The sequence below is a fragment of the Amphibalanus amphitrite genome, unplaced genomic scaffold (genome assembly GCF_019059575.1).
Source record: "Amphibalanus amphitrite isolate SeventyFive unplaced genomic scaffold, NRLGWU_Aamphi_draft 001304F_arrow, whole genome shotgun sequence".
NCBI classification, from domain to species: Eukaryota; Metazoa; Arthropoda; class Thecostraca; order Balanomorpha; family Balanidae; genus Amphibalanus; species Amphibalanus amphitrite.
In genome coordinates, this window is record NW_024882797.1 from 52,907 (window position 1) to 79,428 (window position 26,522).

The 26,522-nt window shown below is 49.2% G+C and overlaps 2 protein-coding genes across 3 annotated transcripts in view; both read left to right on the plus strand.

The window, feature by feature from the left end:
• Positions 1-133: 133 nt before the first annotated feature.
• On the plus strand, positions 134-15,962 carry LOC122371990 (tudor domain-containing protein 3-like). Of its 2 annotated transcripts, XM_043348811.1 has the most exons (15): positions 134-151; positions 1,678-1,863; positions 2,410-2,491; positions 2,794-2,853; positions 3,322-3,450; positions 3,934-4,110; positions 4,629-4,742; positions 5,273-5,389; positions 5,877-5,990; positions 6,377-6,572; positions 6,845-7,638; positions 7,951-8,064; positions 8,434-8,917; positions 8,972-9,487; positions 15,166-15,962. In XM_043348811.1, the coding sequence occupies exons 2-15, from the start codon at positions 1,826-1,828 to the stop codon at positions 15,228-15,230; spliced, it is 3,000 nt and encodes a 999-aa protein (XP_043204746.1). In that variant the 5' UTR covers positions 134-151; positions 1,678-1,825; the 3' UTR covers positions 15,231-15,962. The 2 variants fall into 2 exon arrangements, with proteins under 2 accessions (XP_043204746.1, XP_043204745.1); XM_043348810.1 differs by having other exon boundaries at positions 8,434-9,487.
• The window catches only part of LOC122371991 (desert hedgehog protein-like), an 11,660-nt gene continuing 1,003 nt past the window's right edge, over positions 15,866-26,522 (plus strand). The window contains exons 1-4 of the mRNA XM_043348813.1: positions 15,866-15,878; positions 19,371-19,793; positions 25,239-25,443; positions 26,093-26,356. Coding sequence (XP_043204748.1) covers positions 19,395-19,793; positions 25,239-25,443; positions 26,093-26,356 — 868 coding nt within the window. The 5' untranslated portion in view covers positions 15,866-15,878; positions 19,371-19,394. The remainder of the gene's footprint in view (positions 15,879-19,370; positions 19,794-25,238; positions 25,444-26,092; positions 26,357-26,522) is intronic.

Here is a 26,522-nt window from a genome sequence, read left to right on the forward strand (position 1 = left end):
TTTCTTTCAATTTTTCCATAACAATTGTGCATGACATCATTTTGATGAGGGACTGACTGCATGCGACCGATGCGACCTACGAATATTGACGAGCCTTGACATCGAAGCGCGAGGGGGAGGTTCGTGTGTGGTTCGTGTGTGGTGGGCGTGCGTGGGTATATTCGGAGGGCTGTTCACCCGACTGGAAAAAATGCCTCCACTACGCTGAAGTTCTCGGCGGAGGTGATGCGCCGAAATTTCGGCGCAAGGGTTTATGCGCCGAAATTATTTTACCAAGCCATGCATCATGCGCCGAAAATTTTCAAGGCTTACTGATGGCTGCAGGCTGTAGCCACGCACTTTTCGTCGAAGGGGGGGGGGGGCTGGCGTGTGTGTGTGGCTGTCTTCCAGTGACTACTGTCTACAGACGGTTGTTGGCACGGTCGACAGGATCGGGCAGACAATAGACATCAGCAGGCCATGCGGGACCGAGCACCAGCGTTCGCTATCACAAAATCTCCTGACTCACAAACTCACTGGCATGTTCCATAACGTAACCTTTATTTTGTTGCCCGGCTCTGATCAGCAGTAGTGCCCAGCCCGCAGCCGGTGACTGACGCCTGACGGGGCCTTCAACAGGCGTGGTGCAAGCACGGCCGATGGGATCGGGCAGATACCAGGCCACGCGGGACCGATTGCCAGCGTCCGCTCGCAAACCACACGCCGGAAATACAGGAATCACAACGGTCAATACGCACACGATAGCATACGTTATCTGAACTAGGGAATCCGACAATCCATAACCTCACTCTCGACCGGTGAACTGTTCCCGCCGTGGGAGAGTCACAATGAGGTTCACTGAACATGACTTAAATACCCTGAGACGAACACGAGACAAGATAAGTGATATTTAAGATGTTTAACTCCCGAAGACATTTAATCCTCGCCGGCCGAGGGGGATTGGTGCCACCCCCTGACGTTTTTTTCGCGATTTACGCCGAAGTACGCCGAAAATTTCGGCGCAAGCCGTCGATTTACGCCGAAGTACGCCGAAAATTTTCGGCGCAAACGCCCAACTACGCTCGAGTTCTCGACGAAAGCGTGCATTTTTTCCAGTCGGGGCTGTTCACGGGTCCTGTGTGCGGTCGGACCGCACACAGCCTCCAAGCTCCGCCCACTGCGTCCCTACGTCAGCCTTCCGTCACCGCACACAGCGACCGCTGTGGCCGGTCGGGACTGGCCACAGCGGACCGTCCACCGCACGCAGCCGTGACGTCAGAGCCGCCTACCCATCCCCTACCCCCACGCCTGCTGGACGCACCGCACACAGCGCACGCAGCAGTGTGCGGTGCCCGTGAACACCCCTCGGTATATTGATATAGGACCTTGTGTGTGCAATTTATTTTTTTTTTGTCAAATATTTTTGTAGTTAGGTGTGATTCTAACCTGAAGTTCGCTTATGACCGAAGAATCGCTTATGATTCGATTCTTCGCTTGATATGCAAACTTGAGCTAATATTTTCGAAGAGTCCAATGGTGATGTCACGTATTTTTTTTGCATGGTCATGGTACCGGTACCAATCAATTATCAACTTCAACTACAATTCCTGTTCAGCTTGTTCTACCTCAACTTTGTAAAACATGTACACCCAATGAAAAAATCCATGAGAAACAAGTAGAACCCCTTCCCTATTTCAGGTTGGTGCAGTGTGCCACAGGTGTACCTACCGAGTACAAGGGCTGGCTAAGTGAAGTGACCTGTTCTGCTGCCACATGCTATAGCATCATAAATTAGTTTTTCAAGAAGGGGGAAGGGGAAGGTGTCTGAAAGAAGTATTGAACAACAATGGCCACAGATATTGAAAACCTCAGAAAGCTTGGTTGGTATGTACCTAATTGGAAATTGGAATGACTTTATTTAAACCTGCATATATTATTTTATGTGCTGTAATGCCAGATTGTTCTATCATAAATATGGAGTAGCATATTCTGCAAGTGCCAAGCACCTTGGCCTCTCAGCCCGCACCTGCACCACGTCCACAGGTGCCCTCCACCAGGTGGCACTTTCTGGTTGTCTGATAAAAGGCTGCCTGCCTAGGTACCTATTGTATGAATTCCTGTTAAACAGTTCATGAATTCTGTTTCATGAAATAAGAGGGAAGTAATCATTGCATGTCCTACTTTAGACTTTTTAGATTTTCTCATTGTTCTGGTTGAGACTGAGGTCTAAGAGTCATCAAAATGTATATATCTAGGTAATTTGTTAATAGGTCTTGCATTTTGTACAAAATTCCTTTTAACTTGTAGCTGATAGGTGGGTCTGAGCATTCAGATAGGTACCTAATTATTTTTTATTGTCCACTCCACTCCTTCAAAGCATGTTGCAAAATATACATACATGGTGATGTACTTAATTATTTTCTGTTTCAGGTATATGACTGAAGCTGGTTTGAAGAAGCTTTCTGGAGGACAGACACTCTCAGAGTCTGAGATAATAAAGATAGCTCAAGATGTGAGTCTGGAATAACATACAGATGTTATTTACAAATTAGGTATAGGTTTGAGGGTAATTAGTTGGATTAGGCAGTTAGATTGGCACTCATATTATCATGTAAGGCTATTGGATAGGATGGTCCAAGAGGCCAGAACAGCTTTACAGCTATATACACTGGTACATCTCTTAGTATGCAACTTTCTATTCTGATTTCTGCACAAATCACTGTTGGTGGAAGGTAGAATATTTAGGCATGTTTTATGATATGCAGCTTGTTAAGCTCAAAGCTTTTATGACTGATTTTTTAACTCATTTTTCAGACAGATATAAGGGAATATGGAAAATGCCACATCCCAGAGAATTGGAGCAAAAAGGACATGGTAAGCATCAAAGAGCGAACTAGACAGCACTGTTGATTGCTGCTTTTTGATGTGCCTAATCAGTTGTGTAACACCTGCTTAAAATGCCTACATAGATTCTGATCACTATGTAGTTCCTTTTAGTCTATTTGGTATGACACATATGTATGCTTCCCTTTCTCATCATGTTGCAGTTGCTACAAGCTGAAAGTAATCTCAAAGATTAGTTATGATATGTGCTTCATCAGCTGGTTTACAATTTCAGACTTGAAACACTAATTGGATGCACTATTGCACATATCCCTTATCCTGATACCTAATATTTACATGCAAAAAAAAAAAATGGAACACTTCATCTGGAGTTTGCTACAGAAGTCACCATAGAATAAGCGACCTCTACTTCGATTTCACCATTCACCATTTCAGGTCACCACCTGGTCATCATTCACCCCTAACTCTTTGACCTCACACCCTCTGACCTCTCGCCAGGTCACGATCGATGGTGTGCTCCAAGTACAGAAGGTGCGGAACGTTTCCGCTCCAAAGACCAACGAGGAGAGCCAGGCGGCGCCGCGGCTGCTGCGCGTGACGCTGAGTGACGGCGCCTCCACCGTCACGGTTAGTACGTGGCGTGACTGACGGTCCCATGTGACGTCTGCTGGTGGCGACCATATGGGTAGGACGACGGATAACCACGGTCAAGGCCGGCCCTAGCAAGTAACCACAATAGAGTGGTGACTGGCTGGCGTTTTGCCCTCCGACGGCGCAGCTGTGGGTAATTCGTGTTGTGCTGCCCGTTCGTTATTCGTTTGTATCCGGTGTAGCGGTGGATGAGCCTTGTTCAATGCCGGAAGGAGAGATAAAGAACGCTGCAGAGAACTCATGAGAGCAGAGAAAGCTCTCTCGGACTTATGTTGCACAGTGCACAGTCAGTAACGTGCTCAGCTCCGTTATCACGTTTGGGATCTTTGCCGCATTTTACTCTACGGTGTACTATGAGCGGACATTTTCAAACTATCTGTTTGACTTCTCTTCACCACATATTTCGTGTCTGTTTTTTACCGACTGTCCGACGTCTGACGTCTTCCTATGGTCCTGCAGGCGCTGGAGACGGACCCGCCGTGGAGCCGCTTCAGCCTGCGCACGCCGCCCGGCACCAAGGTACGACTGCGGCAGCCGGTACCCGTGTGTAGCGGCTTCCTGCTGGTTCCCGACGAGGCGCTGCAGGTGATCGGCGGTACTGTCCAGCAGATGGTCGACAAGTGGACCATGAACAAGGTGGGTGGTGCTGTGTGCAGGGAAGTGGAAGGGATGGTGTGGGACTGGAGCTGGGGCTAGTGTGGGAACTGGAGTGACTCGGACAATATTATGGTATGAACGATCCTGTCCTGGGTGGTATGGGTGGTATCGCTGGATGCGGTTATACATACCGGCATATACTCGTATCTGTTTATAATGAGTGAAAACCATCATTTATCCTTCACTTGTACATAAATGCTCGCGATCATTCGAAAAGTAACGCATCACTCCGATAGATACAATTTACGATATGCATGCCCTTCCATTCCATTATTATTGATATCGATTTGCACCTTTGACGCACACCTCTAAATACCCCTAGACGTGTTGACCGTGCGGCTCACCCAGGTCAGGTCACTACGACACTGGTCTGCAATGTGATCTCCCTGTATCAAGTGTCATGGCACCCCCATCCCCCTACCATATCACCGATACTCTCCTCCCCTCCCCAGCCCCGTCCCGCTCCCCTGCTGACTCGACTGGGTCGCTGTCTGCAGGCGTTTGCCTCCCAGCACCTGCGGCCCGCGAGCGGGGTGGCCGGTGGACCGCCGCCCTGGGTACCGTTCGGCAAGAGCATCTCAAAGGCCCACGAAACAGAGAAAGACTTCAAGGTGAGTTACTTCTGGTGTAGGAGACAGGCGGTCTGTGGGCGTCGAAGGACCGTTGGTGTCGGAGGATGGTTACGCCATCGGACAGGTCCGTGTGTGTCTGTGAGACGGACTTTGAGCTGCGCTGTTGCGTACCGGGCGGTTGGTCGGTGGTTTCCGGGACGTGTGATTCATTCATGATTTAGTTATCGCGTGGTGGGTGGCTTTGATGTGTGCAGCTTTGACCGTGAGTTCACGAGTTCACGTTTATTGTCATTTGCAGTTCTGATAAGTGTTATGCTCTTTATCAACTGTACAGTGCACAACTGATAGGGGAGCTGTACAGGGTGCAGTCTTGCTGTGCCGATACAGCTGTGTAGCTACAGAAACGTTACGGTTTGTGTTCAGCCGCTCTTGTGCTGTAAGTGTATTTCATCGGGAACCGACTGATTACCATCGTCAGAGCGAGGCGTATCCTGAGTGCAGTATCTCGTATATCTACCTGACTATCACCTGCTGCCATTCTACTCTGACCCCACCCGTGTCCCGTACAGTCACTGGCCGGTGTCAGCGAGACACCGGTGGACTCGGAGTTCGAGGCCCAGCGGCAAGCTCAGATCGCGCAGGTGGCCGGCGCCGGGCGCAAACAGTTCGGCGGCGGAACCAAACAGGTGGGTGGTACCGGGTACAGAGGGACCAAACAGGTGGGTGGTACCGGGTACAGAGGAACTGAACTGGCGCCGGGCGCAAACAGTTCGGCGGCGGAACCAAACAGGTGGGTGGTACCGGGTACGGAGGGACCAAACAGGTGGGTGGTACAAACAGTTCGGTGGAGGAACCAAACAGGTGGGTGGTGCAAACGGTAATTCGGGGGTGGGGGTGGGGGGCAAACAGAAAGTGGTATTGGGTACAAACATTGGAACCAAGCAGGCGAGTGGTACTGGCTACGAAATGACATCAAATGACATGTTTGGTCGGAGTTAAGTAGCTGTTACTCATGCGCCGCACAATGACAAATGGGCTAAAAAGGCATCATATCCAAGTTCACCCGAGCCTTGGTGTCCCGTGAGCTGATTTAACTCGTTCTGATCGCTGACCTACGCTAACCCGTGCTGACCCGTGCTGACCCTGCTGACTGCTGACCTCTGTCCACTTCAGATGACGGACGCTAATCTACAGACGCTAATGGGCGCCGGATTCACCCAGGAGGAGTCCGAGGCGGCGCTCCGCTACACCGGCAACGACGTGGGACGCGCCCTGCAGAACCTCCAGGTACGGACTCTCATTATGGCCAACCTCAGGCTGGCTGATCGACCCGCCTCGTGCTGATCACAATTCACATCACGTTGGATCGAAATATGTTTATGCTTTTCGGTGCAAACTTTATTACATTTTTCTTCTTTCTGCGTCACCACATTTCAGTTACAGATCAATCGGTCAGTTACTCTTGTATCTTACTAACGGCAAGAGAACGGTTTTGTATTGTTTAGTATCTCTTTTGTATTCGGTGTCGATCGTCGTGCATCCTCTATCCAGTCTCTCTGGCTAGTGGCTATCATATCGTGCGCACTGCACTGCGTATCCCGCTACACACTAGGCGGGGGGGGGGGGGCTGACATACATTGATCTCACTTCCCCCCCCCCCCCCCCTCCCGCAGAGGTACCGTGCGCGGCGCGACGGCCGGGACGACTCGGACGCCGACACGGGCCGCGGCAGGGGCAGGGGACGGGGACGGGGTGGCCGCCGCGGCCGGGGCCGGGACAGGTACGAGGACGAAGAGCCCTCCACTCGCCCCAGCGAACCCATCACACTGCTCGACTTTGTCAGCCAGAAACTGGGCGGCGACTCGTCAGGTATGTTTCGGCGTCTCTTTGTTTGATGCTGTGCCTTTCTTGCCGCTGTGGTTGATTACCAGATCAGATTCCAAGTCTACGCTTTGTGTATTCGTGTATCAGACCTACTTTTATCACTGGGATTTCGGTCATTTATATGCGTATTCATTCCTATCATGGCTACCACTGCTGTCTTAAACACACGGAGAGCATCGTCCTAAAGTCATTTATTAATTATTATTCGCTCTTACGTCGAAATCGACTGACAGCACTGTGTCCCTGTTCGTTCACAGCCTCCTCCAACCGGGCCCCGACACCCCCCGACGACGAGCCCGGCGGCGCCACCGGCGGTCACTCGTACAGCGACCGTGACAGAGGCTACGGTGGACCAGGCAGAGGCTACAGCGACCGCGGCAGAGGCCACGGTGGACCAGGCAGAGGCTACAGCGACAGCGGCAGGGGCCACGACAGTGGCCGCGGTGGTCCGGATAGAGGCTATGATAGGGGCCGGAGCGGCTCGGATAGAGGCTACAGTGATCGCAGTGGACCAGACAGAGGCTATGGTGTTGGTCGGGGTGGCCCAGACAGAGACTACAGTGGTGGCCCGGATAGAGGCTATGACAGGGGTCGTGGCGGCTCTGACAGAGGCTACGGCGGCTCGGACAGAGGCTCTGGCCGCGGCGGTGACCGGGGCGCCTCGGACGGCGGCTCTGGTGACCGGGGCCGCGGCGGGCGGGGCGGCCGCGGCCCCCAGCGGCCGCATGTCTCCTCTGACGAGTTCGTGGAGGGTCGCCGGGCGCGGGACCGGCGCTGCGGGGCCGGCGGCGGCGGCGACTTCCGCACCTGGTCGGCCGGCGAGCGGCCCTCGTCGGTCGGCCGCGGGTTTGAGGTGTACTCGGAGGACCGTCAGCAGTTCCCCGCCCTGCCCGGCGGCGAGGCGGCCGGTGGCGAGCCGTCGGAGGGGGACAGTGAGCCGGCAGCGGCTGCTCCGGCCGCGGTACCGGCCGCGGCGGCTCCGGCGGCCGCCCCCGAGCACCGGTACACAGAGGGAGAGATGTGTCTGGCCACCTACTGGCAGGATAAACAGGTGAGTGAGTCCTGGCGGATGGCCTGTTCAGAGACCAGCTTAACAGTTTCCTCACACTAATTGCACTTTTTTAACGTTAAACGTTTAGTATACCGCAATTTTGCCCATCTCTTCGAACTCTTAAACTGTTCTTCACAGAAATGTGTCTTATTTTCTCTCGGGGATACCATAGTTTTGTTCATTTGATGCCTCTCGGTAAACAACAGGCATTGCCACACGACGCGCTCGATAAGTGACCTCCAGTGCCTTTTGTTGGTCGGCATATTATGTTCTCCGTTCACCAATGTAGGTATGTCTGTTGTTTCTCTGCAGATGTACCTGGCGCGTATCGTCTCCGTGGGCGAGCGGACGGCCGTGGTCAACTTTGTCGACTACGGTGAACACTACGAGGAGGTGTTCACGGCCAACATGCGACCCCTCGGATTCGTGAGTACATTCTGTTGGTATTGTAACGCCTCTTTGCTTAACTGGGTTGGACTTACACAATAAACATGTGTCCGAAATTTGCGTATTACGTTACCTCAAGTATTTCACAGCGTACGATTTATTTGCCTTTTGGTTGGTTTATTGTATATACGTGCACAATGCACATTTCACGTCTGAGTGAAATTTTCTCGAAATCGATAGCTTATTTCCTAGAGTTGCAATCATCCCTTCATGCTATTTATCTACCGTGCAATACACATTGACTTTAAATATCGTACATGCTAGAAATAAAATTATACATAGTAGCAAGGCATTTCCGACCTGTAGGGCGTTTTTCATGGTAATTGCTCAGAAGTTGTATTTTTTCAGGAGGAAGAGGAGACGACGTCGACTCCTGTTCAAAGCGAGGAACCCTGTCAAGAGCCGAGGCATAAGGACTTCGAGGAGTCAGATACGTCGAACCTCTTCAGTCACAAGCGACACACGGCCAGTCTGCGAGAGCAGGACGATCAGTTCGGGTATGGTAACCGGCCCTCACGGCACATCGGCGCAGAGAACGGCGACGACGCGTACAGGGACAGACAGGCCGGCGGTGATCGCAGGGATCGCAGGGATAATCACTATGAAGATCGGGGTGGCCGCCGTGACACCAGCTATCGTGGTGATAGGGGCCGCGACACGTCCCACCGAGGTGGTAACCAAGGCACCTATCGGGATGACGGGGGCCGCGACACGTCCTACCGAGGTGGAAACCAAGGCACCTATCGGGATGACGGGGGCCGCGACACGTCCTACCGAGGTGGAAACCAAGGCACCTATCGGGATGACGGGGGCCGCGACAAGTCCTACCGAGGTGGTAACCAAGGCACCTATCGGGATGACGGGGGCCGCGACAAGTCCTACCGAGACGATCGCCGTGACGACTATGAGAGTGGCCACCGTGAAACCCACCGAAGTGACCGCCGCGACACCCGTCGCAACGACAACAGCGAGTCGTTTCGGGGTGACCGCCGCGACACCTATCGGAGCGACAACAGCGACACCTACCGAGATGATCGCCGCGACACCTATCGGAACGATAGCGAGTCATTTCGAGGCGACCGCCGCGGCGGCCGAGGCGGCCGCGGTCGGGGCGGAAGAGGACGAGGTTACGGCGATGACCGGCCGCCCAGGTTCCAGCGGCAGGACCGGGACAGGGAGGAAGGGTACAGCGGCGGCCGGCCGGCCGGTCAGGGGTACCAGGCGCGCGACAGGGACCAGTTCGAGGACCGGCCGCGGCGCGGCGGGCCCCGCGGCCGCGGACAGCGGGGGTACGAGGACGGTGGCGAGTCGGAGGGGCAGCGGCAGTGGATGGACACTGCCCCCGTCAAGGGACGCCCACGAGGCCGGCCAGGGGACGACTCGGATGACGTGCCATTCACAGGTGAGCTCAGATCAGGGAACTTACAGGCGTGTGCGGCATACACCAGCCACCAGGGCACCGTTTTCAGGGTTTGGTTGCGGGGTAGACCTACTTGGACTATTGTTCTTCTACGTTGTTTGTTCCTCAGGGCTTTCCTGATTTGAGTTCGTTGTCATGCCTGGAATACTGTAAGGAAATAATTGTGCGCACTCATTTGTTTCTAGACTTCACGCATCGAAATCGCCCTAGATGACGAGTTATTTAATATTTTGACACATGCCGCTACTTTTGATGTCAAGCACATTTTCCAGACACGTCTCTAACCGGAAGATTGGTTTAACGATCAAAGCCATGATTGGCCATCCTTCTCTCAATCTGTAATTTCCGTCTGCCCGATAGTGTACCCCGCGGTCTGCTCCTCGGCTAGTCCGACCTCAATCACATTCTGCAGGCATATCCGGCTCACGCCCCTTTTCTTATCTCTCTGTGAGACATCCCTCGAGGGGTATTATAGCCGGTCCCCAATCGGTAATGTGCCGATCTCGATAATACGCGGCAGACTTGGTTGCCAACGAGCCAACCTCCAGGGATAAGTGGCCGCGAGGGCACTTTTGCAGATGACAGGGGTTAGACTTTATCTGTGAGGATCCGGGAGGCGAGGCTGACCTTTATTACTGTTGTCCCGGGTGGATACACGTGGGCGTAGAATTTGTCCAGCAATCTATCCTGTCAGGCGAACCGTTACTGAACGTGAATAGGCTACTCAAAAGCTTTGCTGCTCTTCAAACGTCTTGTCTGGTGAGGCAATTTGTGATCGATGCTATTGCTAAGGTAAGCATGTCGCACTTTCAAAGAAAAATTTCTCAATGAATGAAATTCCGTCAAATTACAAAAGGTAATTCTAAATCCCTAACCTGTTTATATCTGTTCTACAAAAGATACCGTAAACCAGAGCAACTTTGTACCACTTTTTAGGTTTTTGTTGAATATCTTTTTTAATTGTTGTCCAATCTGGCTAGTTTTTTTGCAAGGTTGAAGCTACAACCTTTGTCAACAGTTTGCTCTAGAGTAAAAGAATGCTAGCATCTTGAGTTATTTTATTTTTTTTTATTGAACAAGTGGTCAAAGTTGTAGAGGGGTTTTACAACTTTGTACCACTGATTATAATCCTATTTTATTCAATGCTAACGAATAAAATGGTATTTTACAGAGCATCTTTGGTCCACATAAGTTCTTTTAAAAAATATCCTGACACACCAGGACTTCAACTGGCTGAAAACAATCACAGAAACACTGGTTTACAATGGGGCAACAGATTCACAGTGAACGGCTGTTCCGGGCTTTGGATGGAGTAAAATCACATGAGCACTCTGGCTTTTAAATGAGCGGCTGAGTAAGAACCACAAAACTCAGCACCTTCAGAAGTCACTTGACAGTTCTCTAACAAATGAAGGTGAATTGTCCACGGGTGCCAACCGGGATGGGAGGCTGGAGCTTGCGGATGACATCGCTGAATGAGTAGGTAAGAATATCATCATGCCCCTAGGCCACTTAAACCTATTACCAAACTGCTCCATGGCACGGATCATATTGGATCATATTGATCTAATATGATCCATGCCAAAATCATATTGGATAGGTATGGAATACAACAGGCTGGGAAATAATCTGGATTTGGAGGGCTAAAAATGAAATATAGACGCAGCAGCATAACCAATCGACTATCAACATCAATAACTTCTAGCATTGACTGTCATAAATGACGAAAAAAGTATGCTATAGTGATGAGAAGCTTCCTAAGAATGATTTCCTGGTGGACCAAAGTTGTAGCATTTTGACGGAAAAAGTGCTTGCAACTTTGACCACCACCCCTAAAAAATGACCATAAAAAGAAAATGGGGGTTTTCTTCCTCTAAGCCTTTGGAGAACTCATGTACCTACTTACTGTCTAGATAGCCAGTGTCGCTCCAGTTCTTACCAGTTCCGCTCCTTACATCATCCTAGCAACTTCTGTTTTTTGCGCCAAAATCAAGGCTTTTATTATAAAAATTCTGCTGCTGTCAAGGTCACATAACAAAAGCAGGTCTGTTCACACATAGTTAGGGCACATATTGGGCTAAATTGCCTGCATGAAAAAATGTCCCAAATATTACGATGGATTTTTTAAAAAATCAGCAAAGTATCTTTTCCACGGTGGACCAAAGTTGCACCGATGGACCAAAGTTGCTCTGGTTTACGGTACACTTTAACCCGCGCCCTGGTGGGGTCTGTTTATAACGCGACCTGGTGGGGGGGGGGGCTATTTTTTGCCCCCCCCCCTCGTATCTCCGAAACTACTGGACGGATCCGCAAAATTCAAACGGCGTTCGAAAGGCCTGTCAAATTTGTCGAGGGAAACCAAGTTTCATTGACCTCGGGGTCACTGATGACGTCACAGGTCAGGTCAAAGATGACATGTTTCACCGTTCACGGGTCATCTAGGGAATGCGCTATAACACCGAAGAAAACGCATTTTGTCGAGATTCAGCGATAGGGCGTCAGTTGCCTAGTAGATATGTTGCTATTAGAGGTCACTGACAATACCAGGTCAGGTCACAGGTCAGGTCACCAAGGGTCACAGGTCAGGTCACATGAGCCCAACTTTACTAAGGTTGTGTGATGCATGTTTTATGGCCAATTTTTCATTTCCAACTCAATGGTGTTGGTTATAAGACTATCAGGTATGGCTTAGGTCACTTTCTGGTGAAGTTCAGGTCAAGGTCAGGTCAAGGTCAGGCCAAAAAAGGTCAAATTTTAAAGTTGATATTTTTGCATAAAATGGGTATTGATTCGATGCAGCTCGTCACGGGGAGTCTAATGGTGGTCTTTGTTTAGCGCTACGGGGTCTAGAATTGCTAAAAATTGAGTTTGAAAATTTGACGTCATCAATTTTGAACAGTTTTTTCGCTGTAACTTCGCCAAAAAAAGAAGCATCAATCTAAAATGTGGTATGTGGATGGAAGGCGGTAAGGACTATCACATATATTCCGGTTTTTGCGAAATTCAAAAAACTTTTTGGATTTTTCGATGATTATATCCAAAAAAAAAATATTTTTTGATTTTTGGGGGTCAAAATCCAAAAATTTAAAAAATCCGAGATAGCAGTTTTGTAGCCCTGTCGATTCTACAGCTTTTATGTCCTTATCATTTTTCTTTATTTGCAAAGCTATAGGCCTGACAGCTCTTCCCGCGAAACCCTTTTTTTGGGTCGAAAACGGCAGAACATGACGTCACTCTGACGTCATTTCCGGCCAACCTATCATAGCCTTTGGAAAAATTTTTGGTCACAATGTGTAAAATTGATGTCCGGGAGGGTACTGAAAGTTTGGTGACGATCGGCGCAGCGGTTCTGGAGATATATCGAAAAGTCTAGAGGGGGGGGGGGGGGCAAAAAATAGCCCCCCCCCCACCAGGTCGCGGGTTAAAAGTAGCGTCTTAATTAAAACATAATTCAAGTTATTCAGGATTAGGCCAGATTGAGTGTTATCTAGACTAGAGAGAGGAAAAAACATCCGACTGGGTGAGGTGATATCATTTGTATTAAACTGCAAGTTTTGAAGGCTGCTTACACTTGTATAAACCAACGCACGTCTGTAGCTTACGATAAATCAGTAGTCTTGATTTGACTTCCCGAAAGAAATTCATAGACGTAACAAAGTAACTCAATCTAGCTGATCACCGTGTCTTTCATTCTCTGCTTTTATCATTTGTATCCAACTCGTCCAGCGTCCCCCTCATGACTCATCCCCCGCGCCATCGACCCCTGCCCCATCCCCTCCATCCCTCCTTGTCTGGTTCCGTCGTCAGTTAGACTCGCTTCTGGCAGGTGACCGCATTTCCTTGTCGGTGGCGGCATTTCCGTTTAGCTGGGGTCGTCGTCTCGCGCGGTGGCTATTTTCGCTCACACCTTCCACCCACGCTGGTGGGTCATCGTTATGTTCCACCGCCCGGTCACTCCCCTGGGGCTAATTATGGGTCCGCCGGGACCCGGCGATATGTCACGTGCCTCAGCGCAGCGTTACGTATTGACACGGGACACGTGGTGGGCGGGACTTTGATAGATCACGTGATTTGGGGTATCTGCGTGATATCATATGAGTCACTGTCACAGGAATGGGGAGGATGGTGAGCAGGCAGCTGTTTGGAGTGTTTTTGTAACGTATTTTTAGTGAGCAGTGACCCTTTGGCGTGGTGATCATTTCGCAGAGGAACGTCATGCGTCAAAGACTTGCCATTCGAGAAGCGAACACTTACCAGTCGTGGTGGCTGTCGGTCAGAGTCTGATTCATGACTTGCTGGTATTTATTCATAACCTATCGAGGATTGGGTCGAAAGTACCCCTGCATTCCGTATATCTCTATGTATATTTCAACTTTTCTTTTTCACTTTCACTCGTTTGAATCTTGTTTTGGTATTGTGTGGTACTTATTATGCACGTTTTGGTAGTTCTGCGTGTTTGTAACCAACAACGTGGAAATAGTTAAACTTGTTTTAAAGTGCCGAAAGACGTAGTCGCCTTTCGATTCTCTCAATAGCGACTTTGGTTATTATACTTGCACTTTGATTCTTCATTCGCCACCAGGCTTTGACCTCAATATACCACTTTTACCGTCCAAAAGCTGAAATGTATCGAAAGGCAATTTTGTCCAAGCACTGAATCGGATCCAGAAGGCCTCGACAAAAATAGGTTGTCATGTCTTTGTACTTCAAAATAGCCATGAGAGGCCATATACGTTGATGCCTTTTGAATGACCTGTGCAATCGCGACCCTGTCTGGACACACTGTCAACGATCAGTTTCATTGTGCTGCCTGTTATTGGCAATACGTGTTCCAGAGTGACAAATGACTTCACTTGTATTGCATCCAATTCGGACCCACGATCTGTTTCAGCGGACATTTCTTTGCTAACACGAACAGCTAAAGCCGTCTATTTGTCTGACATTTGCCAAAAATGTCAAATATCACAACAAACTCCTACGCTATTCGCAACGCCAGTACCACCGCATTTTGAACTGCATCTCTCTAAATAATGACGCATATGTCAACTAAGAACTGAAGTCCGTCCCGGAACTACCTTATCCACCAGCCACCAGTACATATGATCGTCATGTTGTACAGCCCTCAGCAGACTGCGTGGTAGGTATTCTTTTTTCGACAAAACCGGTAATAACTCAGAGGCTATGCTATCAGTCGGTCAGAACTCACTGCAAATAGATGCCCCATGCTCCACTCCTTCGATTAGGTGTATCACTAAACAAATTATACGCCTTGTGTGGCAACAAAATGCAGAAGTTTATTTTGGGGGCAAATATAAGCTTTTGGATTTTGTTGCTGAACTAGAAGGAAAATGAATACGGTGATGATGCCAATCTAAGGTGCGGAGTCTCGCGTGTCTTCCTGTTACGATTTGCGAATGACCGATAGCATAGTATTCGCATTATTCTCGTTCTTGTCGAAAAAAGAATACCTACTACGCAGTTTGCAGAGGGCTGTACGTTCTTGCAGGCCCACACGATGTGCCCGCTACCCATCCCCTGTCTCTCGGTCGGCCCGTCCTGCTAACTGTGCCCTGTTCGACAGCAGCTCGCCCCTCCCGCCGTCCTCCCGTCCGCCCTGCACCTTTATGGACAGCTGCTCATCCCCCGTCCGTCCGTTTCAGGGACGATGGAGTTCCGTCGAGGCGGTCGGAGACCGTTTGTACACCGAGGCGACAGGAGCAGTTAATTGGCCGTGGCTCCTGGAGCTCAGTACGGCTCCCCTGACTCAGACCTGGCTAATCTGGGCTCTGTTCTGGCTCATCCGAGCTTCGCCATGGCTTGTCTGAGCCCAGTCCTGGCTCAACTATGCACAGTAGTGGTTCTTCTGAGCTCAGTCCTGGGTCTTGTGAGCTCGTTTCTGTGGCCATGTGATTGCCCACCTACTTAGTGATAGGTCTTGTTGGACCGCCTTTACGTGTTGATGCCGAATTCGGCTTGTGATTCTATGCACTGTCGTTACATTAATTCGAAATGCAGTCACGAGCCCGTTAAACTTGATGCCATGTAAACTCGCCGTATTGAACTGCCGCACATCAAAGACTGCCAGTAAGGACGACTAGCCTCGTGTCGCTAGCCGTAGCTCTGTCTCGTGCCATTTGTGCCCGGTCCCACCGACTCACCGTCTGCGTGTGCGTGTCACCATCACCGAGTGCGACTCACCCCGCGCACTGGGACGCGTCTCGCTCGGGATCGGTCGCCGTTGGCAGTGGGATAAGGCGCGGCGCCTCCGGGGACCCGGCGACGGCGCGGGGCGGGCGGTCAGCGGTAGGAGGGACGGTCAGTCGGACGTCGCCGCCGGCAGACGTCGGTTGTGCACCGTCCCATTACCAGACAGGTAAGACGGGGGAGGTAGTGCTGTGATGTTGTTTGCTTTACTAATCGGGTGATATTATAATAAAGAATGCATTTGTTTCTAGAACGGTTGTATTTGCGATTGATTGGTTAGTGGTTAGTGTAACGTACATTTGAATGTGATTGTTCGTATACTTGTTGTCATACTCACAATGCCCAGTGGTATCGACTATGGGAGCACCGTCAGTGGCCCCTGATTAACCATGGATCCGGATTAAATCACAACTCTGAATTTAATGGGCGCAAAATGATCACCGCAGTCGACGCGCCATCATTCCAAAGATCATTCATACCAAACACCGTCACGGAAATGGAACCAACATCCAACTTCAATCCGACAACAACCTTGCCTTTGTAAATGGCATCGTCGAACTGTGGGACTGCCCTTCTCCCCCTGCCCTGCGCCCGTTAACACTAATAAACAAATGAACTCTGAATTTAGGCTTATCCCAGAGGATCCATGATTCTATTTCCTAGTTTGGATTCAGCCTTGAGGTCACTAAATACATTACCTTAAGTTTAGGTTAACGATTAACGTAAAAGCGATTTTCAGGACAGGTGGCAGGGGAGGGGGGAAGGGCATGCGGCAGGGTCACGAAGGCCGATCTCGCAGGTCATCAGGGTGGCGTCAGACTATGTGGGCACGCCACACTTCGGCGTCGCATTCTCCCAACGTGAACTTATCCGAGCGACTGGTATACAGGCGGAATAAACATTGACATTGGGAGAAAATTGAATAGGTAGTGACGTTTTTAAAGGACACTCATGACCCCATGCATAGTTCTGAGGTCATCGTATCTCATGGATGGTAAATAGCAGTTTTTCGGCAATGATCTTTGATAAACACTTTGGAGTGGTAAAAACATGGAATGTGTTCATTTTGATGGTACGGATCGACTGGTGGGCAAGATGACCTCCGGTCAGGTCATGACCTTGACCTTATGTCAAATTTTCAAACTAAATTTTTAGGCTAACTAACACCTATCATTTGACGCGTTTCCACGAGAGGAACAGGATGCCGGTAAAATGAACGTATTGCACGTTTAGTGCCAAAAGTTATTGCAAAAAACATTTACTGTAAAAGCATCCATAAGTGTTCTTCCTCTAGAGGCAGTTGACCTTAGGTCATGTGTAAAGCATTGCTCATTAATAGCTTTGAAAGAGCTATCGAATTCGCTTTTCCGCGGCACTTTAGCTCTATTCGTTATCGATTTATGCGCCGATTTGTCAAAAAGTGTCGATTGGCGAGATTTGACCTTTGATGACCTTTAGTGACCTGCCTTAAAAATTAACTGAATTGCTTTCTTCATGATTTTTTATGCTTTTCAGAATTCTGCTCACTACCCGTCGCTACGTGGCTCAGAATCCAGGTTAGAATTTGGGGAGGGGGCGTTCAAACTCCCCCAGTCCGGCGCGGGCTAAGGGTCTGTACTAAATTGCTACTTTACCCCACCCCGCTGGGGTCCTGGATTTCCACGTCCTGCTGGGGGTTGAACATCCCCCTTTTAACTCGGCTCCTGGGCCACGTATAGCGACACGCCATAGGCGGCGTTCGAACGAGCTTTAAAAAAAAATCACGAAGAAACTGCTTCAGTCGTTTTTTAGGTAAGGTCAAAGGTCAGGTCACCAGAAGTCACGGAAAGTAAAACTTCGCCACTTCCCAGGTCAAACTTCGATAATTTTCGACAAACCGGCACATAGCTCAGGAACGGACGGAGCTACAGCGCCGCAGAAAAGCGCATTTGACGGCTATTTCAACGGTCTTTCTGTACTTATCTCTCACATTTGACTTTAAGTCAACGGTTTAGCCTGCGGGGATAAAAACTGCCAAAATAGACGTTTTTTACGGAAACGGTTTGTTTGCAATAACTTTTGACTCAAAACTTGCACGAGCTTACTTTAAGCAGTATCGTGTTCCTTTCGTCAAGAGGCATCGAATGAACTATAAGCTGACCTCGAAAGGTCAACTTGAAAATTTGACCTCAGGTCAAGGTCATGACATAACTGGAAAGGTTATGCTGCATATCGGTCGATCTGTATTATCGAGATGAACACTGAGGCATTTTCAGCGCTCTAGCGTGCCTTTATCAAAGGTTATTCGCGGAAAACTGTTAGATACCATTCGTGACCTGAGATGACCGTCCTCAGGGACATAACAAGGGGTCACGGGTGCCATTCTCCGCTTCAGTGTGTCATATTGACGTGTACTTCGATATCTAAAAGTGTTAAGAATGAATTTCGTCCAAAAGAGGCTCCTTTCAATTTTCTCCCATTGACTTAGGTATAATAGAGAGGTTGCAAAACTGACCTGACTATAGACCAACGATTTAAATTTCCGAGATATACATTTTGTAGGTACATGCTGTTATACTTATCAATTGCTGTTAAAAGTTACATACCTACTGTTGATCGGTCACTCAGTGTAGCTATGGCAGGCATTGGAGCTTTTTAGGCGAGGTCACTTGACGTGACCTGGTGACCTGACCTTGCTTGACCTTAGTCTGTTTTTTTTTTCAAAGTATGTGCAGAAAAGATGTGCGATAAGATGTGGCCGCCGACAAGTTGGAGGGGTGCTTAACCCCCCTCCCCAGAGTGGCGCGGGTTAACTGCGTACCTCTCGCTCAAGAATGTCTGATGAATCGTCTCTTGCCTGCTGAGTGCCTATTCGAGTGAAAAATCCTTGGACGGGGACCTACATATAGGAAAATGATGGCAGATGTAGGTATGTTACAAAAAGCTGTAATGTAATAATTGGACCAATCCCTCTGTTCTGTCTATCTGTAAGGTTGCCGTGCATCAGAGCGGGAGAAAGCGTAAGTCACGCTAAATCAAATGTAACGTAACAAAGACATGATAAACCACTACTTGGGCGGAGACAGCACTGTCCGGCCTGTCTCCCCAGGGATCTGCAGCTCCGTAACTAATGAAAGTGATGGCTAAGACTGCCGACAATTCCTTCCAGAGTGGCTTCTGGTGTAGCGTTGAGCGCTAACGCCGTCAAATATCCCCCTGGGGCAGGTGCGTCAGCCGTGAGCACGCTCACGCTACTTAGCTGACAATATAATGCTGCAATTACTCCACTGCGCACGTATCGCGACTTACCGCTCCCCAGTTCTTGATCCAAAAAGGAAGGCGAGTTACAACTTACACTCATAACTAAAAGGGTTGTGTGTTCTGGAAAGGATATTAAAACATTCCTTTGATATTCTTTTTTATTGTTTCCTACGGACCCAGATATTAATAGCGAAATTGAAACCATAGAAATCAATGATGTGCCTGGCACGCAATAAAACGTGCTACCTTCTTTCAGTTTCGATGTTCAACTTCGGAAACGTGCTTGACCATCCGAATACGCTTGAAAAAAATCTAATCTAATCGAGCTGCTGTCACAATCGCAGCCGGACAGTATCGCACCCGACTGCAGGTCGCCCTAGCCCTACCTACTACTGTGGCTGCACCGCCCCGTTCCCCTCAGGGTGCAGTCTCGCCGCTCTGCAGTATGCCCTCCCCGGCACGTCTGCTGCCTCTGCTGGCTGTCCTGCTCTCCGGAGCCGCCGCGTACATCAGCCAGACGCCGGAGCCGCCGGGCGCCACCATCTACGACCGACACTGGCCGTACCTGGCGCCCGGGGGTGACTCCAGCTCGTGGCGCTCCTGGCGACCGGTGTGGGAGCGACACTGGTACTGGCGCCGACAGCCGCGAGCGGACCTGGGGCAGGGGCAGAAACAGGAGCAGGGACAGGAGCCGGTGGAGTCGGGACAGGAGCAGAACCAGCAGCAGCAGGGACAGGGACTGGACGAGGACGGGGACCAGACTCCGCTGCACAGCTGGCCGGACTTCCTGGAGACGGACGTCACAGACGAGGGTGAAGCTGACCTTATCTCCAGACAGCGACGGGTAAGGCTGGAAACGGATGAATATGCAACTAAGCCCATTTATCATTATGCGTTTGTAAATATATGTAGGTACATACTTACAGCGCATTTACCTATATACATCGTCGGTCACTTGTCAGCTCAACGTGCATACTGTGAAGCATTTCACCCCTGGCTGTTACGTAGACTGTGCCGCAATGCTCCTCTGGTGGCAAACTGCTGACTTTCATTACACCTCTGCTGGTAGGTAGACTGTACCGCATTACACCTCTGGCTGTTATATAGACTGTACCGCATTTCACCTCTGACTGGTAGACCGTACCGCATTACACATCTGACTGGTAGGTAGACTGTACCGCATCACACATCTGACTAACAGGTAGACTGTACCGCATCACACGTCTGGCTGGTAGGTAGACTGTACCGCATTACACCTCTGACTGGTAGGTAGACTGTACCGCATTACACCTCTGACTAGTAGGTAGACTGTACCACATTATACCTCTGGCTGGTAGGTAGATGTACCGCATTACACCTCTGGCTGGTAGGTAGACTGTACCGCATTACACCTGACTGGCAGGTAGACTGTACCGACTACCGCATTACACCTCTGGCTGGCAGGTAGACTGTACCGCATTACACCTCTGGCTGGTAGATAGACTGTACCGCATTTCACCTCTGACTGGTAGGCAGACTGTACCGCATTACACCTCTGGCTGGTAGGTAGACTGTACCGCATTACACCTCTGACTGGTAGGTAGACTGTGCCGCATAACACCTCTAACTAGGTAGGTAGATTGTGCCGCATTACATCTCTGCAATCTGCCTATCCGTCTACTGCCTATCCGTCTACGGCTCATGCGGAGTCACCCAGCGCGACCGTGTACCAGTGTTCGCCACGGGCCGGGCCAGCCCAACGGGCCATGGGCCGGGCTGGGCTATGGGCTGGGCCGGGCCCCCAAATATCATTAGTTAACGGGCTATGGACGGGCCGGGCCAAGAGCTTTGTGCACTATGGGTTTTGCGACTAATGTCAATTTAAGAAAATTTGGAAACTGATGCAAACAAAACCCACTGGGAAAATACAAAAACTAAACCAAATTTAAGGAATGTGAAAGAAAACCTACTTGATATTGAATTTTGGGAATCTTGAGAATTATCCAATACCTATCACATCATGTCACACATAGGAGGGTTTTCATAAAAATTCCGCAACCAAAAAGATCAGAGAATCTCTAGCATCATTAGTTTGTAATAAAAGTTAAAATGTAGTCATCAGAATAACTTACTTAGCACTACAACTCCAAAAACTAAGAAGCCACTCAACAATGATGGGCCACAGGGCTACATTAAGTTTAACACTTATATATGGCGATAGTGAGACAATTCCAACACAGTCTTTTTTCCTTCACCGACGGCTTTTTAACGAACAGAACCTTAAAAGGATACTCACAAAACACACTGTAAGTAACGAGGAACTCTACAGAGTATTTCGCGATGAAAGCTTCTTTAAATGTCCATAAATTTGTCAAAATAAGTCACAACAAACCAGCCCCTTCTCAACAAAATTTGCAATCATGGCGGCGGCCATGCGGCGGCCCTATGTTTATGTGGCGGCATCTAGGTAATATACACAACAGTATATCAAATAAATACGTTTTTAAAGTAAGTATCAAGGTGAAAAACAAAATTAAACAAATAAAAAATAAAACCTAAATCACGAAGTCTGAAAACTCGAACGAAAAACAAAACAAAAACTTGATCATATATGTTTTATTATACAATTGGTCAAAATCGCTACCTGCCGCAGCTGCGACAATAAAGAAGTGTTCGCTCATTTTTGATTGATGATGATGATGCGTAAAAGTCGCAAAAGTACCCAATGACATTTCAAGTTCACCATGTTTTCTGCTTACGCTGCTAGCGATATCAATATCTTGAAAAGAGCCTAACATAAAATAGCAAGGAAAGTAGCAGATAGTTGTCCACAGAGATTTGGTTGACACGTGGGCGTGAATTGAAAATAGATAAGATCAGTTTTGCTGATAAATGGATGGATTTTCTCTTTTTTTTGGAAGACAGTGCTAAAGTTAGTGTCACCTATTTTGTATGCTTTCTCAGGCTTTTGATATTGCAGCATCTATGGAGTGAATTTAACAGCAAGGTCAATCCCAGACAGATTCATCAATTCCCATAAGTCAAGCTTTTTTTCTGCTGGTAAGTGCTGGGAAGTATAGAGTATGTGGCAAATACTTCCTTCAAGTATGCATTAGAGTCACCAATTATGAATGATAATGTTCACACACATCAGCTTGCAAGATAACTTTACTCATAGAATGTAGTTAATATAATCATGTAAACTTTTTATAGGTGTGTAATCTGTCATGACCTAATTGACTGAGGTGCTTGCTGTTACTGTTAAAATTTGTGCCATAGGTGCTTGAAATGATTATATTCATTGAAAAGAAGGGAGTCATGATTGCCATGTTAATATTCATGCAATTTGAATTGTTCTCAAAATAGTGTAATCAATCATGCTTATTATAGCAATAGACTAAGACAATAACTAGATTGCTATTTTTGCCGGGCCGGGCCGGGCTGGGCTTGGAATATTTGCCAAGAGCGGGCTACGGGCTGGGCCGGGCTCTGAACCCATGGGCCCGGGCCGGGCTGGGCTGGGGATTTTGGGGCCCGTGGCGAACACTGCCGTGTACAGAAGATTGTCAACTTCTGTGCCCGTGTAGTGACAGGGAAGCGCCGTTTCGACCATATTAGCGGTGAGATACAGCGGCTCCGTTGGCTCAAGGTAGAGCAGCTGATCGACTACCACACCGTGTGTGCGCTGGCGAGTGTTATCGTGACCCAGCAGCCTGAGTACCTATGTGGAACTATTGGACCGAGATCGAGCCAAAGGCACACCTACAGAACGAGACAAGCCGATCTATTCAGCCGCCCCAACATACGCACTGAATCCGGTAGGCGGAGAATGTGTTACCGTGGCGTGACACTGCTCAACGGTATAGGGGCAGATCCCTGTGAGCCCGGGTTCCGTAGAGCTGTCAGAGCGGTCGTCGGATCTGTCGATCCTCAGTGATGATCGGAGTGAGTTGATGTATGAGTGGTATGCGTGTGGAACGTGAATGTGGCCTAAATTCGTCCTTTTTGTACTTGTAACTGACGTGAAAGAGTGAAAAGCCATGGTGAGTGGACTTCTTTTGAATAAATCTGAATCTGAATCTGCTGGTAGGTAGACTGTACCGCATCATATCTCTGACTGGTAGGTAGACTGTACCGCATTACACCTCTGACTGGTAGGTATACTGTACCGCACTACACCTCTGACTGGTAGGTAGACTGTACCGCATAACACCTCTGACTAGGTAGGTAGACTGTACCGCATTGCACCTCTGACTGGTAGGTAGACTGTACCGCATTACACCTCTGACTGGTAGGTAGACTGTACCGCATTACACCTCTGGCTGGTAGGTAGATTGTACCGCATTGCACCTCGACTGGTAGGTAGGCTGTACCGCATTACACCTCTGACTGGTAGGTAGACTGTACCGCATTGCACCTCTGACTGGTAGGTAGACTGTACCGCATTACACCTCTGACTGGTAGGTAGACTGTACCGCATTACACCTCTGACTGGTAGGTATAGACTGTACCGCATTACACCTGTGACTGGTAGGTAGATTGTACCGCATTACACCTCTGACTGGTAGGTAGACTGTACCGCATTACACCTCTGACTGGCAGGTACACTGTACCGCATTACACCTCTGACTGGTAGACCGTACCGCATTACACATCTGACTGGCAGGTAGACTGTACCGCATTACACCTCTGACTGGTAGGTAGACTGTACCGCATAACACTTCTTAATAGTAGGTAGACTGTGCCGCAGTACACCTCTGACTGGTAGGTAGACTGTACCGCATTACACCTCTGACTGGTAGGAAGCCTGTACCGCATCACACCTCTGACTGGTAGGTAGACTGTACCGTATTACACCTCTGACTGGCAGGTAAACTGTACCGCATTACACCTCTGACTGCCTGGTAGGTAGACTTTACCGCATTACACCTCTGGTAGGTAGACTGTACCGCATTACACATCTGGCTGGTAGGTAGACTGTACCGCATTACACCTCGATTAGTAGGTAGACTGTACCGCATTACACCTCTGACTGGTAGATAGACTGTACCGCATTACACATCTGACTGGCAGGTAGACTGTACCGCATTACACCTCTGACTGGTAGGTAGACTGTACCGCATTACACCTATGACTGGTAGGTAGACTGTACCGCATTACACCTCTGGCTGGTAGGTAGACTGTACCGCATTACACCTCTGACTGGTAGGTAGACTTTACCGCATTACACCTCTGACTGGTAGGTAGACTGTGCCGCATAACACCTCTGACTAGGTAGGTAGACTGTACCGCATGACAGCTCTGAAGGTAAACTTTGCCGGGCGGCTCCCTAACCAGGGCCAGTCAGGCCGAAGTGATGATCGCATGTAGGCTGGGTTGGCACGGCCCGGTGGATAAACAGTCACCACCGCGTTCCTCTTGATATGGGATGGATACTTTACTTGCCTGTCTTTTTCTGCGAACCTATTCAAAACAAATATCCTTCATATATATCTAACGATAGACACATATAGGCTTTAGCATCTGCTGATGGTTTCTAGGAAAGCGCATACAGCCCTCAAAGGTGTTATTTTTGTGTCATTTGCTGTCAATTTTCCCTAACTACTACACTCATCTGTCACAAGGGCTATTCAGTCAGTCACTCAGTATCCGTTAAGGGCAATTGCTGATGCTATAACCAGCACTGCAGTAGCGAAGGTATCAATGACAAATTTGTTATTCAGTGGTATTCAATGGTATTCACCCCACTGAATGAGAAACAAGCTGAGTTATTTCCAAGGAGCAGCGCAGCGCCCTAGCTGTTGTTTCTACCAAAGTCATTGGTGATGACCATTGACCAAGTCCATTCAGTGACGACATGAAATCGGAAGAATAGGCTGCCGGTGATTCTGCTGACCACACCACATCGATGTTTTTGCATTCAGCGGTGTGTTATATAATATATTATGTAATATATAATAGCCGTTTTCACGACGGCCATCTGGTACACATTTGGTGCACATCTGGTGCAGATCAGGTGCAGATTTGGTCAAATCAGGTTCAGTGTGTCTCTTAGTAGCTATCAGCTAGGGTTACACTAATTGCTCATATGCCTGCTTTGTCGTATTATCAGAGAGCGTCATCGATTAAAACACTGAAATAAATTCATAAAATGAAGATATTTGCTGTAAAAGAAATAAGGTGCAGATTTGGTCAAATCAGGTGCATTCGCCGGAAAGCCCGTCGTGAAAACGGTTATTAGCTATTTATAGTTTACGACTATTGCTCGGGACCACGCGGTACGATCTCAGCTCGATTGTCTCGCCCGCAGAAGCACAGCCGCCCGCAGCGCTGGAGGATGCAGCGGCTGTGCGAAGAGCGCGGCGAGTGCACGTGCCACAGCCCCAAGACGCACGCCACCTTCTGCTGCGACTGCCAATGGGGATCCTGCTTCCCGGCGGCGGCCAGCGCACTGCTGACCGACGGTCGTGTCCGCGGCATGGCGCAGCTGACCGCCGGAGACCGTGTCCTGACCGGTCAGTATAGCGGACACCGCCGAGAGGCTAATCCGGGGCGGTTCGTTAGTGGCGAACGAGTGCCAAAAATGGCACACCGCAGGGACCTCCCGCCGAGCGGAAACGATATTGCTGTAGCTGTAGGTGGGTACGAGTACCTATATTGGAGATAAACGCTAAGCTTACGCGCTGAGTGGGCTAATATTCATCGTCGAAATAAGTGGCAAAGCAATCAAGGCATATGTATTGTCTTGATTAAAACTGCACCTATTACATATTTGGAAAGTGTCGCGACGCTTAAACGTAATGCAATAGAACGCTGGAGAATAGATTTATAGTAAAAAATCTGAATAATGTGTTTGGCGATTCTTTAAAAATGCTTTGCTGCTTCATAAAAAGAAAGGGAAAAATCAAATCGGTATAGAGCTATTAAAATGTGATTCAGACACTTAAACTCCAGCTGCATTTTACATCAGTGCTTTGAACCAGTAGCGGCGGAACATCTTTAATTAGGGGGGGGGGGGGGGGCACTGCCGACTTTTGGTCCCATTCTTTCCATGCAACGCCCATAGGGCTAATGTTAAAATGCCAAAATCAAAGGGGGCACGGTGCCCCGGTGCCCTCCCCGTTCCGCCGCCTATGCTTTGAACTCAAATATCTCCGTCCACAGTGGACGCCAGCGGATCTCTGGTGCCCACCACGGTGCTGGGTTTTCTGGACCGCCGTCCTGCCGCCGCCGGGGAGTACCTGCACGTGCAGCTGGTCTCCGGACACCTGCTGCGACTCTCGGCCAATCACGTGACGTTCGCGCGGCGGCGACCGGAGGGTCTGTTCGCCAGCGAGCTGCGAGTGGGTGATGAACTGCTGACGGAGGCTGGGAACGGGACGGCCGCCTACAGCGCCGTCAGCAATATTACATACAAGATCATGGCCGGTGAGTAAGACCCGGTGGGCAGTCATTTCTACGGGTGATATCTGGACAATTTCTTGAAGATTGTATGCAATTATCCAATGCATTCATTTTTGTGCCGTCATGAGATGCCCTTCCCGTTGTAACCGGAATCACACGTGCGTTGCTCTCACGTGTCCTTACGCCCCTC

Bases quoted from the DNA above. Each gene is read 5' to 3' on its own strand.
- LOC122371990 (XM_043348810.1), top strand. From the start codon at position 1,826: ATGGCCACAGATATTGAAAACCTCAGAAAGCTTGGTTG. The intron at 5,991-6,376 runs GTACGGACTCTC...CCCCTCCCGCAG, and splicing joins GCGCCCTGCAGAACCTCCAG to AGGTACCGTGCGCGGCGCGA. The intron at 7,639-7,950 runs GTGAGTGAGTCC...GTTTCTCTGCAG, and splicing joins CCTACTGGCAGGATAAACAG to ATGTACCTGGCGCGTATCGT.